At 31.7% G+C, this 13014-nt stretch overlaps 4 protein-coding genes across 4 annotated transcripts; 3 read left to right on the top strand and 1 right to left on the bottom strand.

Annotated features, from left to right (window-relative positions):
• The first annotated feature begins 193 nt into the window (after window positions 1-193).
• On the top strand, window positions 194-2149 carry LOC107369769 (glutathione synthetase). Its single transcript, XM_015937745.3, has 2 exons — window positions 194-590; window positions 674-2149. The coding sequence occupies exons 1-2, from the start codon at window positions 509-511 to the stop codon at window positions 2011-2013; spliced, it is 1422 nt and encodes a 473-aa protein (XP_015793231.1). The 5' UTR covers window positions 194-508; the 3' UTR covers window positions 2014-2149.
• A 184-nt stretch (window positions 2150-2333) lies between these two features.
• LOC107369771 (transcription factor 15) lies at window positions 2334-3079 on the top strand. The gene is made up of 2 exons (XM_015937747.3): window positions 2334-2707; window positions 2805-3079. Exons 1-2 carry the CDS (start codon window positions 2427-2429, stop codon window positions 2950-2952), a joined length of 429 nt encoding a protein of 142 aa, XP_015793233.1. The 5' UTR covers window positions 2334-2426; the 3' UTR covers window positions 2953-3079.
• Window positions 3045-4345, bottom strand: LOC107369770 (insulin-like growth factor-binding protein-related protein 1). Its single transcript, XM_015937746.3, has 3 exons — window positions 4127-4345; window positions 3658-3958; window positions 3045-3565 (listed from the first exon to the last, which is right to left on the bottom strand). The coding sequence occupies exons 1-3, from the start codon at window positions 4256-4258 to the stop codon at window positions 3219-3221; spliced, it is 780 nt and encodes a 259-aa protein (XP_015793232.1). The 5' UTR covers window positions 4259-4345; the 3' UTR covers window positions 3045-3218.
• Window positions 4346-6708: 2363 nt separating this feature from the next.
• On the top strand, window positions 6709-12640 carry LOC149094911 (CUB and sushi domain-containing protein 1-like). Its single transcript, XM_089266362.1, has 3 exons — window positions 6709-6979; window positions 7052-7240; window positions 8235-12640. Exons 1-3 carry the CDS (start codon window positions 6922-6924, stop codon window positions 8435-8437), a joined length of 450 nt encoding a protein of 149 aa, XP_089122488.1. The 5' UTR covers window positions 6709-6921; the 3' UTR covers window positions 8438-12640.
• Window positions 12641-13014: the final 374 nt, after the last annotated feature.

Genomic DNA, 13014 nt, shown 5'->3' with positions numbered 1-13014 from the left:
TTTGAAACTCCGATCTTATTTAATCTCAATATATTCTGATAGAAAAAATTTTTCCGGTGAAATTGATATAAAGCATTTTGAATTGTTCGCGAAAAGTCAATCTTTACTCACTAAGTGAGCTCACATATGATAAAATTGCCTAACACGTGAATCATGTCATGTGAATTATCAATTGTAATAATTGATGTAATAATTTTACCGTGTTTTGCGAATTATCTGCAATCTTATCTTATTTCCTCGTAACTTGGAGTGAGGTAATTGCATCTCAGGATTAATTAAAATATGGATTTTTTAACAAGAATTTCGCTAGAAATCTAGAGAATAATCTCTTTCTTTTTATTTATGAGTTTTATGAGGAAGAGATAAAAAACTCGCCTCCAGTTTATTCATAACATTGAGTACAACTGATAGGTACCTTTCAACTCACCTTTATCTCAACACATATATGCTGGTTGGTTTTTCCTCACCTTCAGTCTAAGTTTTGGCAACATTGAGGAAACGTTTCAACATGGAGTCCTGTGTACCTAAACTAACTGACGCTACCTTGGACCAGCTCGAAAAAGATGCCAAAGAATTTGCTTTGACTACAGGTAAGCATTCATCATGTTTATTCAAAATGTTACTGTTTTGTTGTTTACAATTCCAACTCATATCGTGCTCTTTATTTACATAGGTATAGGTTGTCGATCCATCGATTTACCTAATGACAATTGCTTACAATCCTTAAGATTTACATTATTTCCATCACCATTCCCGTTGAAATGGTGTTTACTTGCTCAAAGGATTCAACAAGGGATCAATCTAATGATGCATCGGATATCTTACGATAAACAATTCTTGGAAGAATCACTAGCTGATGTGATACGTGTTGATTCGTTTACTCGCAGTCTTTATGAAATTTACCTGAAAGTATCTCAAGATGTTAAAGCCTCCAAGTTGAATTTAGGGATTTTTCGCTCGGATTATATGTTAAATAAAGAACCAGAAGTACTTCGTCAAGTGGAAATCAACGCTATTTCAGTTAGCTTTGCTGGGTTAGCTCCTGCAATCTCTGAACTTCACCATTATGTGAATAATAAAGTGACTTCCGATATCAAACATGAACAACCAAAGATAAACACATGTGATTTTGTAGCATCGAGTTTGATCAAAGCGTGGGAAGTTTATGGCAAAAAGGAAGCAATAATAGTATTTATAGTTGAGCAGCGAACTTTCAACATTTGTGATCAGAAAGCTATTGAAATCCAATTGTTCCGTAAAAGGCCAGATATACTTGTGAAAAGAAAACAATTTTCCGATATATCCAAAGACTGTTTGGATGAAAATAATATTCTCAGAGTTGATGGCAAAGAAGTTGCTGTTGTTTATTATCGAACCGGCTATGTACCAGTCGATTATCCGGATGAAAAATCTTGGGAAGCTAGATTACTACTTGAAAGATCCAAAGCTATAAAATGTCCATCAATAAAATATCAACTGGCCGGAGTTAAAAAGTTTCAACAGATTTTAACAGATAAGAATATTTTAAAAAGATTTATTCGACCTGAAGAAGGATTGGATGAATTGTATGGTACATTCGCAGCAATTTATCATCTCAGTGATACACCAGAGGGAAATAAATCTTTAGAGATGGGTCTCAAGAATCCGGAAAAATTCGTACTCAAACCTCAACGTGAAGGAGGAGGTAACAACTACTATGGAAGTGATATTGTCACCAAGTTATCTGAAATCCGAAAATCAGACGAGAGAAACGCTTATATTCTCATGGAATTGATCGATGCCGTCCCGGTTACTAATTATGGCGTTGATTATAAATCTAGTCTAAAATCTAGAAATTTTGTTAAAGACACAATAATCTCTGAATTGGGAATATTTGGTTCAATCTTAGCTGATGGTGAACAAGTTTATTGTAACGAAGAAGGAGGTTATTTGCTTCGAAGTAAACGAGTTAATGACACCGAAGCTGGAATTGCAGCCGGAGCTGGATTTCTTGATGCTCCTTATCTCTTTTAAGCGTATTCTTTGACAAATTTTACTGCCAAAGTTAATCTACATTTTATTTAATGCCTTTTCCAGAATCGCTTTACCCATTTTTGATTTTTTTGACTATTTTATCCAAGATTGTAATATTTGACTGATTGATGCTCAATTTCAAAGACTTATTTTTTTGAATAGTGACAGCTAAACATGATTAATTAGTCAACTTATCTATTTCAATTTTTGCTCGTTATGAAAAAAAACAGAAGCATAAGTGAAAAAGACTTAATGATATTTTGATTGCTTCAAGCATTCCGTTGGTTCCCCTAAACAAGTTTGCTGCTATTTGTCGATGGACAATGGACCAGGAAATATGAAAAATGTGATTTACCAAGTTGCTTTTGCCTTGCTTCAGTTTGCTAAGATATTATAAATCAAATTATTTAGTTATGGACCAATATTTGCCAGGATTCAACAGTTTATTTCAATCGGATGTTGACTTGTTTGCAGTTAATCTAGATAACCAGCTAGCTGATTCTTATGAAGAGCCTCATCAACGGCAAGTGGCCAATGGACGGGAAAGAAATCGGACTCAAAGCCTAAATCAAGCCTTGACCTGTTTAAGAAATTTGATTCCCACTGAACCTCCAGACCGTAAATTGTCCAAAATAGAAACTCTTCGACTAGCAGTATCTTATATACGACATCTTGACAATCTAAGGATAACAAGGTAAGGCTAACATTTCTTTTCGACATTTATTATTGAATTAAATACATTCATTTTGAATAGTCACTGAAATTCATTTTCTTTTCATTCATATTTCCAGGTTATCAGGATATTTTGTTGATGATCCATGCTTGAGAAAGAAAAAGCTGACCGGTGAAAATATCTTTGGCTTTGAATTGGAAGATCAACCCAAACAATCGGATTCAATCTGTACATTTTGCTTGACTAATCGAAAACGCCATTTTTAAGCAAATGTCTTGTCTAATGATATATTGTTAGCTTTGCTTGAAAAAGTGCCCATTATGATTGAACAGTGAATATGTGAAAGCAATACCAACAATTAAAATTAAATAAATTTTATATAATTTTAGGCAATCAACAATTGACTTGAAACAAAGGACAGAAACAGAGAAAGATGATAAAAGGTTGATTGAAAATAATTTAGTTTTTCAATCAAAATCGTGAAAAGCAAACGCGCTCAATACCGTGAACAACAATATTTATTGTTAAATCATTATTTATGTTGATCAACCTTTTCATTGACTATTAACACTCCATAATCAAAGGTTTCACCCATTTCATTGGAGGCAATACAATGATATTCACCGTCATCATTAGCTTTGATACCAACAACTTGAAGCCAACTGGTCATTTCAAATGGTTTTAAACCATCGCGAGTTTGAATGGTAATATGAGTATCATTGTTGGTCAATGAATTGAATCGTTTAATTTCATGAGTCTTTCTAAGCATCACTTTCCATTGGATAACTGGAACTGGCCAACCAACAGCTTGACACATGAAGGCAACATTTTCACCCAAAGAGACGTTATAATTTTCAGGTTTGGAAACAATTTTCGGAGCTAAATTTGTTCCATCATAAAAAGATCATCAATTAATAATCAGTTTTCATTTCATTTTACATTTTAGATCACTTTCAGATCCAATTCATTACCTGATTGACATGGGCCATTGCTTGAAGCTACTAATCCATCGCGTCTTTTGTATCGAGCTTCATTCAACTGACAGATATTATCATATGTTTCACCATCACTGCCACAAACCATTTCAGGTTTAATACAGAAACACAAAGCTTCCGCTGGTTCACTTGGATCAAGATCTTTCCGTAATCTACATTCCAGATTTTCACCACAAGCTCCATATAATTGGTACGATTTGTTTAAACCTTGTAGCTTAGCATCGAAACATCTATTTCCTTCAAACTGTCCACAAACGGAGCAGCAATTGCATTGATCCTGAATCAACCCAAAGATGGATAAAAAAGATAAATCCAAGAGAAGATTAATCAAAAATTTTCAATGAAACACAGACAAATGGTTAAACTAACGCTTAAAACACAATATAAAATGAAACTTGTAAAGATTCGTTACTCTTTGTTTATCCAGTTTTGATGGTTAACTAACCTTGATTACTCCGGCAAAACAGTCTATTGGTTCTGGACATTTTGATGGGTCACATTTAGATGGACAATCGAGGGAAACTGTGAATACAATCAAAGTGAACGTAAAAAGTGTAAAAACAATCAATTTATCCATAATAATACAAATGGGTTCAAGCTTTACACTATTTAGAACCAAAAAGCTGGTATGAAAAGCTATTCCTGGAAGAGGATTGGGTTAACAACTCAAAATTGAAAGCTACAGCCAAAAAACGCTTCTCTTAGGTTTTCCTCTCTTCTCACCCAGCCACAGACGAAAGACATTTTGTGAGGATGATGATGAGCAAAGATGATGAGTAAACCATTTACCAAAACATAAACATCTTTTGAAGGAAGATATTACCAGGCATAATCCAGAAGGAAATGAACCTACAAAAAAAACTCTAATTACATTCAGTTTTCATTCAGTTTTCATCTTCTCATTTTATTGTTTATCTTTCAATTTCAAACTCAACTGTTGCTTTAAATAATTTCAAATGGTTTAAACCAAATTGTTCATCTTCCTTCAACTATTTATAACCATCCAATCAAAGTCTAACCCAAAACCTAAAGCTTTAAGCTAAAGTAACCAGATGAATGATGAGATTGATAAATCTCCATTTGATTGAATTTTTCCACATCAAAGCAAAAATGAATTTCAAATGATAACCAAACAGTTGAAATCAATTGAAAAGGATTATGAGTCGGAATAAAAACAATGAATAATGAACAAAAAAGGTTGAGACAAAAAAAGAGTAAACACTAATTTAGTGACAACAAAAAGATTCATCTAATTTGAAATTAATTGTTTCCATCAACAAGTTGACTCGCCTTTGTATTTGCCTATCCATCTGTACTTTAATCATCACCAGTTAACAATAGACACAAACCATTGGGTTGACATAAGCATTACATCTTAAATAATTGTTACTCCATTAAATTATAAATCAGTCCATTTTTGGATTACTTTTTTTTCAGTTCAATATCATGGGTAAGAAGGAAAAAGGAAGAAAAAATTAGTAAAATAAAATGAAAAGGTTATCCATGTTTACCTTTTTTCAACTCTTGGACAATAAAAGCTTGTTTTCACTGAACAAAGTCTAACCTAAAAACATTACCAACATAACCACTTTCATTCATTTCATTATATTGTCTTTTGTTGTTCACCAAAAATGACCAGCTCTGTTTATCCTTTCATTTTCCAACACTTTCATCCTTCAATCCTCCTCTTCACTGTCTTGGTGCTAACCATCCCAAGATGCCTTTCACTCGCTTACCAGACTGAGAGCAAAGAGACACTTTCAAATGCTGTTATTTTCAGTGTTTTCATTCTTGTCTTTGAGCAATGAAAAGAAGACGATGATGATAAGAGGAAAATAGAAGAAGATGAAGAGAAAGAGAAGAAAAGAAGATGCAAAGATTTCTCTTTGTTCAGTAAAATTAGTGGATAGTTTGATGCGTAACGTAAAGTAATGGTTATGAAGACAAAAGAACCCAAACCCAAAAAAAGTTGACAAAAATGGTTAAGATGAAGACGAGTCTTTACTAACATCTCTGCACTTTTATTTCACTTTATTTACTCTGATTGTTGTGATTTACAGACAACTGTTTCATTTAAATTTTCATTTGCAAATGTTTAACCCAATCTCAATGGGATAAGAAAATTAAAATTTTGTCAATTTAAATGTTCAAAAAGACAATTCAATCCAAAGTGATTAAAGTAAATATTTTTGTTTAAAACTCTGAACCTAAAGTCTCATTGACACTAAAATGGCTCGACTAGACACTCAAAAATTAATAGAAACCTAAAAACCAGAAAATTTTTCAAAGCTCAACATTTACTTTTGACCAACTCTTCAATAAACTGGCAATTTTTGCCATTATTTTTGTCAACCTTTCAACCTTTATTCATTAAATTTTCAACTAAACTCGGTAAAACACAGCAAAACCTTTTACTCAGTAACTATACATTTACCTAACATGAAATCAAGACTTTTAAAGCTGACATGAAACATGAAATTTAATGAGAAATCCGTCAAAAAGGTCTACATTTTTTACCCATAAAATAATCTCAACTTTCCATTTCTTTGTACAACTATCACTTTTAGCATTTAATGATAGTCTTGGAGTGAAAATGAAGGAAAAAGAAGTGAAAAAAATATCTTGTTATCCAGCAAGAATTGATTTAATCAGTTGATGTCTGAAGCACATTGTCAACCTGGAAAAGTTAATCAAATTGGTTGCAAGAGAAGTTACTTTTAATTGTAAATTCAACTATAACCAAACAGGCAGGATACATTGGGTGTTACCTTTTCACTCCTTAAGATGATGATTATCATTATTTAAAAATAAGCCTCAATCTTTTTATACCATTCATATCATCATTCTCTGTCTCTGTCTGCTTCTATTCTTACCTGTTTACTTTCTTTAACGAACCAACGATCCTTTTGTACCTTATCAAAGAACCGTGCAATAACCATTGTAAAGGTCAAGTAAAAGTTGATGAACAGAAAGAGATAAAACATTGAAGATTCAGTTAGACAAGTTGATCCAGGCTACTCAATGTTGACACCAAACAGTAAATTATTTAGAAAAGTTTACTTTTGCAAAACTTTACCTTTAAACTCTAAACTTGTGACTTGACTCAAGTTAATTGCTCTAGCAATTTGCCATTGGAAATGTTCATTTGTTAAATTGTTTAGTTCTGATAAATATTGAAGTTTCTTTTTGTTCGAGGAAAATTTGTGTCGCCAAGTTGAACCAAATGATTTTCAAGTAACTATGAGTTTCCTTCAAATTGTTGCCCTTCATTTGTGTTGGATTATCAATAGTGCCAGTTGTAAGTCTCACCTTATTGCATCCACCTTGTAATGATTAGCATTTTAAACCAACATTTACGTTCATTATTCAGGCTTATGTGGTTATCCTGGTAGACCTGCTTATGGTAAGTTATTGTCATCAAGTTATCTTACATCGGAATCAAGCTACAATTATGGTGACACTGTTAACTATGCCTGTGAAAAGGGTTACTTTCTTCGTGGTCGAGGTTCACGAACTTGTTTAAACAACACTAAATGGTCTGGAAATTTACCCATTTGTGGTGAGTTTAATCACTCGAGTTGCCTTTTTAATTACATTTTGGTTACAATTTTCAACATCAAGTCGATTAATCATGGCCAAATGGCCTTTAGTCTGTTAATTGGTTGATTAAAGCTCAATTTCAAGTCTCATTTGTTTGTTTCACTACTTTTCTTGGCCAAGATTTTTGATCAACTTTGAAATATTTTACTTATTCACTAGACTTTAACAATGTTTTCATCTTTAAAACTCGAACTTATGCCTTTTGCATTAAGAAATCAAACTTTTTCAGTTTTTATGATCCAGTCAGAATTAATTATTAAATTGTTAACCTTTCTGCCATTTACAGATTTTGCAGTTGTAGCAAAGACTTAAGACGCTTTTGGTTAGTTTCTGAACATTTGCAAATGCAAGTTTTTCTCATAGTTTTTGCAAATTACAGGATTTTCAGAATTTGATTTTCCGATTCCAATTGTTTGATTGAAATGATTCTCAGAGGGATTGTCTGGGATTCTGTACAGATTATTGGACTTTGGTAATAACTCATTGTTATAAACATGTTTTTTAAAGTTAAATTGTATTGAAATTGATTGACCGTTTTTCAACTGATGCAAAGATTTAGAGTCTCAAAGGTCCTGGTGGTTGAATCCATCAAGCATCAGGTAGCTCAATACATCTTTCAACTTTGCTAGATAAATAATGGCCACACATGAATCTAAAGCGTTTTCTTGACCATGAATTGTATTAATATATTTCCATTTATACTCAATCAAATTTTGTAAAAATATTTTACACTGCCTTTGGTTTATTTGAAAATCCAAAATATACTGACAAGCAAATAGTCTCAAATCTTGGAATAAAAATCAATCTTTTATCATTAAACAATTAGCTTTTACGACATCCAATTTTCTCGAAATCTTTCAGTTCGCACATAAAGATGAACAGAAAAGTTCCAGATGAAGATTTATTATTGATCTAAATTTTTATTTTCTATTTTACCTGACCAACCCGTTTAGATTCGCCGTTGCAAATTTATGGCGAAGCTTCATCGCCTGAATCAATCAAACTTTATCCACCTTCACTGGCAATAGACAACAATCCAAGAAGCTGCTTCTATACTCGTCGAAGTAAACCTCGAGAATGGACACTCGACTTGATGGTTGTGCGAAAAGTGAAATCAGTAATAATTACAGTTCCATTTGCAAGTAAGTCAACATGAAAAATGTAACCAACCAAAGTCAACATTATCATAGGAAAGAGAAACGAAGAAGAATGAGAATCAAAAATTAAAATGAAAAAAAACGAAATTCGGAAAACATTGAATTGATGGAATGTTTTTCAGGTAAAAAAAGATTGCAATTTATTTTTTCATTCATTGAACCATTCATTGACTAACACAAAGTGATTTTCAAAATGAGATTCAACTTTGCTTGTTGCATACGATTAACACTCAATGTTGATGTTATTCAAATCAGAATTTCAAATCAATATTCTTGATCAATTCTAATCTTGTTCACCTCTCTTCTCTGTCTTCTTCACCTTTATCATCATTCATCATCATCAACCTGGTTCAACCTTACAAGTTGAAATCAATGAAAACACTTTTCTACTAAAATTGCAAACAAAAAACCACTTTTCTTTGGTTCCAATCAAAAGATTAGGAAATGTGTTTTGCCTTTCCAATAACAGGTTTAAGGTGTTAAAAGTCTTGATATTATTCAATGTTATCAATTTACATTTGAATCTTGCATACCTTTTACCTTTCATTGAAAGAGTAAAATTGCTTTTCCTTTTTCCTTTCCTTCTTTCATCTTCATAAATGCATTCAATATTTACATTTCAACATTCATCTTTAGATAATTGAAGAGAGTAAATTTTGCATTCTTCTCAATGGATAAATAATGATAATGATGATACTTGTAATAATTGTAATAAAATCTTGAAATGATGGAAAAGTGAGAGAAGAGAAAAAGAAAGCGAAAAGTTCATCAACTGAATTTACTTTGAAATTGTTGAACCTTTTAAACATTATCATTACTTTGACTACCAATACATAATATTGTACTTTGCATTGTTGTTATACAAAGCACAGTAGTACATTTAATAACTCTGATTATGATAAATAAATGATGAACACGAAGAATCAGATTACAGTTGAAAGTTGTTTAACATGAGAATACGAATTTTCTTGCATAAATCAATTTGTACAGATTTCATTTGTTATTTTATATGCAGCACTATCCAGCCTTATTTACTTCCATTTGTCCAATAGTACAAGAGTTCACGAATAGCAAACTTTTCGAAGATTCAGAGCTTTCTTAAAGATTCTTTTAGCGGGAAAATCGTTCGCTATTCAAAAGATAGAAGTCGTTTGGAGGTCAAATGAATATGATAACATTGTGTGACAGTTTTCTCATCAAAATTTAGTTATTTGTCTCAATTTTTTTTAAAAATTTTTGATTTCAAATAATTTTGAGTAAATAAACATTTAAGTTTTGTCTTCAAAATTGTGTGCTTGAACAATCTCTCAATCAAGCAGATTGAAATTAAGCTCATCTAGAGAGATTAACATTTAAACCTGACTTAACAACACAAAGCTGCAATTAAATTGGTTTGTCATTGCCTGTGGTTGATTGGATGTAATATTAAAAGGATTTCATTTCACCAGCTTAATAAGCAAGTAAAAATGTGCAAACTATTAAATCTTTTTTTGTGATGTTGTCCATTATAAAAAGTTACACAAAATGATACAGAAAACTGGTTCAAACTACAATCAATTCAAAAATTTTAGCACCTAAGCTAAAATTGTAACAACACGAATATCGAGAGACGCTTAATGTTGAAGCAAAAATGCTTTTAGCTAATTTTTAGCATTTTAAAATTGACAGTAATGCAATCATTTTGATCACAATTTTGTCTATTGATTGTCTTTTTCGATCAACCACCAAAAGTCTTCCAGCTTTTACCCAATTCAATTCATACCTTTTCATAACGATAACAATTGTTTACAAGTTAAATACATTTAATACATTTTGCATTGTCCAGTTGTACACTAATTATCATGTTGATGATGATAATCATTAAGAGAAACTTTTTTTCTCAATCGAACCCAAAAAGCTGAAGGCAAAAGAAAGAAGGAAAAGCGCAAAAAAATGAACCAATGAAGACATTTGATCAATTAGGTACAATAAGATTTGGCTCAACATTGTAATTAACAATATCGAAATGTAGCCATTTCTCTGTTGAAGATGAAATTGTCATGATGATGAAAGGAAAAGCAAACTAAATAATGATGAGAAGATGATGAGACAAAGTGATTGAGAGTCGATAAAATGGGAGAACAAAAGAAAGGAGAGAAAAGCAGAAAACTCTAAGAATATTGGACATGATGAAGTTTCATGATGATCATTATTATCGTTGATCACCATTCTCATCCTTATCCAGAATCTCTTTTCTCCTTGCTTTTTGTTCATCTTTGTTGGTATAACTTTCCTGTTTTTACCATTGAAAAGTAAACCGGCCAAAACAAAATCAATATAATGATGATTCAATGTCCTGCAAATGCTGTTGAAAAATGACTTCTCATCTTTGAACATCAACAATAAACAACATCAAAAGCAAGCATTGAACACTCCAGGGAGGCTGAAAATGATGATGAGACTGATGAAGGCAAGAAGGCAAGAAGAAGAAGAAGAAATTTGAAAAAAAAGTTTTCCAATTCAAGGTTGAAAATCACAAAGAATGAATGACTTTGGTTTGTGTCAAAGTGTGATGATAATGATGAACCTCATTTTGTTGCATTTTCACAACTTTTTCATTCACTTCATCATTAAACTGATCATCAAACTTGTAATCAAACAACAAATGAAAATTTTCGCTCGTTTCAGTTCGACTTTCAAGTTTCAATCGATTCAAACTCGTTTTTACCAATGAAAATGATCGATTCAGTTTGAGTGATTGCACTTACGAGTTTATTTTTTAGAATCATTTCTTTTCGTTTGGTGAAGTTACATTTTCCACTCAATTATTTCATTCTCGATTCATGCACATTTAAACCTAATATTCTGTTTGATTTGCGTGCTTCTTTTGTTTCCAACGAAAAGCCTGCTTTTCCATGCCAATTAGATGAATCTTTTTTGCCTCTCTTTCAATCTCAATCTTTACCTTTCATCAAGTTTAACTGTTATGGTTTAGTTGAGCTCAATTGTTGCCTTTTTTGTTTTCATTCGTACATTAACTTTATTCAATCAGTTTCCATTGTAAATGTTAATTTGCATTTCCTTCTTGTTTTGTTTCTTCATCTTCAACTTTTCTGTTTACCTTTTTGTCTTTACCTGTTATGGATGAATAACGTTGAATTTTGTTTATCACAAGTTGATAATAATTAAGATGAAAATGAAATGAACCATATAAACATCAGTTTTATCATGTAAACCTCTCTTTATAAAGACGACATGAACGAAAAGAAAATTTTCAATTTTTTCACTTTCGTTTCAACTTTACTTTTTTTTCGTCTCTTCAAAATCTCCTCTGTTTTCATTGCTTTTAGCGCAAGTTTGCTTGGTTAATTTGAAACCAGACAGGATCTTTTCTGACAAATAAACTAAAGGAACCATTAAAAGTTTACTAAATAGATGAGCTTGTTCAACATTTCCAGTTGACGTTTTTGTGTGTTAATAATAAGTAATGAGGCTTCAATGATTCACTTTAAATGTAAACAAGAAAAATAAAAAAGAAAATGAAACGATGAAAAGTTAGATTATTCTGACGATGCACATTATTGGAATACAAAGTAGCTGTTGGTAGTCATGATTGTGAAATAAAAGCAAAATTGTCTTCTAATAGCAACAGTAATCAACGAGAAAATCAATAGTTAGAGACAATAGCAATAGAAGAAGAAAAAGATTGGAAGAAAATTGGAAAGATCAATGTTGAGGTCATTTTTCTTTGCGCCCTTTTGTTGATCCCAAAATGTTGACGGAAAATTGATTAAATAAAGTGTGACTCAATCAAGGATACGATTCACTTAACAAGATTTAAATTCAATCATGAAGCAATCAAGAATCAAAGTTGAAAAAAACATACTGATTTGGTTTATAGTGACTAGTTCTAGTCAATAGTGACTACAGTGATAAGGTCATTTCCCTCAGTATTAGTAGATATCGAAAATGTCTTCAAAATAGAGAAGTAAATGCAAGTTTTATTTAGTGATGTTTTGATTTTGCCCGAAATCGAGGACAACGCTGACCTCGCAAAAAAGTGAGACACTACTCAAATCGATTGAGAAGTTCTAAGCCTGGGAATGTTTCTGTGCATAGCTGATTGAATGACTTAAATAGGTACTTCTCATACGTAAAATGATCAAAAATGAATATTTATCTATTGAACCTATGAACAAAATTCTTCAAGATTTCTTCATTTATAATAAACATATTTGCTCAATAAACTATTTTATTTTTCATCAAAATCTGTAGATTTTTGAATGCACCTTTCGAGATTGACATTCTGGCAAATTTTTCTTTTTTGGAATCACACTTTCTTTGCTATCCTGCTGGTCTTGTTTTTTATGGTTTTAATGTATTGGACCTCACAGTCTTCATCATCATCTAGATGAATCATCTCGATCATATCGTCTTTCATTGTAGAAAAAATCTAAAAAACAAAAAATTAGAAAATTTGATAAAATAGTAGATATCAAAACTTACCTAGGTATTTGAAATGTTTCGTAATGATTGCCAATGATAAAAATACCAAAGTGCGCATTAGCTAAGATAGTGTGTTGAAAATGAACAACTG

This window comes from Tetranychus urticae, chromosome 1, assembly GCF_039701765.1.
Source record: "Tetranychus urticae isolate SD_2017Ah chromosome 1, NJAU_TeUrti_SD_1.0, whole genome shotgun sequence".
NCBI lineage: Eukaryota > Metazoa > Arthropoda > Arachnida > Trombidiformes > Tetranychidae > Tetranychus > Tetranychus urticae.
Note: the sequence above shows the minus strand (reverse complement) of the source record. Positions and strands in the feature narration are given on the sequence as shown.

What these genes read in the sequence shown, in the direction of transcription:
- LOC107369769 (XM_015937745.3), top strand. Translation starts at nt 509, where the DNA reads ATGGAGTCCTGTGTACCTAAACTAACTGACGCTACCTTGGACCAGCTC. An exon ending in AGAATTTGCTTTGACTACAG is followed by an intron (nt 591 to 673) that starts GTAAGCATTCAT and finishes TTATTTACATAG; the next exon opens with GTATAGGTTGTCGATCCATC.
- LOC149094911 (XM_089266362.1), top strand. Translation starts at nt 6,922, where the DNA reads ATGAGTTTCCTTCAAATTGTTGCCCTTCATTTGTGTTGGATTATCAAT. An exon ending in GATTATCAATAGTGCCAGTT is followed by an intron (nt 6,980 to 7,051) that starts GTAAGTCTCACC and finishes TTCATTATTCAG; the next exon opens with GCTTATGTGGTTATCCTGGT. An exon ending in TGGAAATTTACCCATTTGTG is followed by an intron (nt 7,241 to 8,234) that starts GTGAGTTTAATC and finishes CAACCCGTTTAG; the next exon opens with ATTCGCCGTTGCAAATTTAT.
- LOC107369770 (XM_015937746.3), bottom strand. Translation starts at nt 4,258, where the DNA reads ATGGATAAATTGATTGTTTTTACACTTTTTACGTTCACTTTGATTGTA. An exon ending in GTTTTGCCGGAGTAATCAAG is followed by an intron (nt 3,959 to 4,126) that starts GTTAGTTAACCA and finishes GGGTTGATTCAG; the next exon opens with GATCAATGCAATTGCTGCTC. An exon ending in CAATGGCCCATGTCAATCAG is followed by an intron (nt 3,566 to 3,657) that starts GTAATGAATTGG and finishes GAACAAATTTAG; the next exon opens with CTCCGAAAATTGTTTCCAAA.
- LOC107369771 (XM_015937747.3), top strand. Translation starts at nt 2,427, where the DNA reads ATGGACCAATATTTGCCAGGATTCAACAGTTTATTTCAATCGGATGTT. An exon ending in GACAATCTAAGGATAACAAG is followed by an intron (nt 2,708 to 2,804) that starts GTAAGGCTAACA and finishes TCATATTTCCAG; the next exon opens with GTTATCAGGATATTTTGTTG.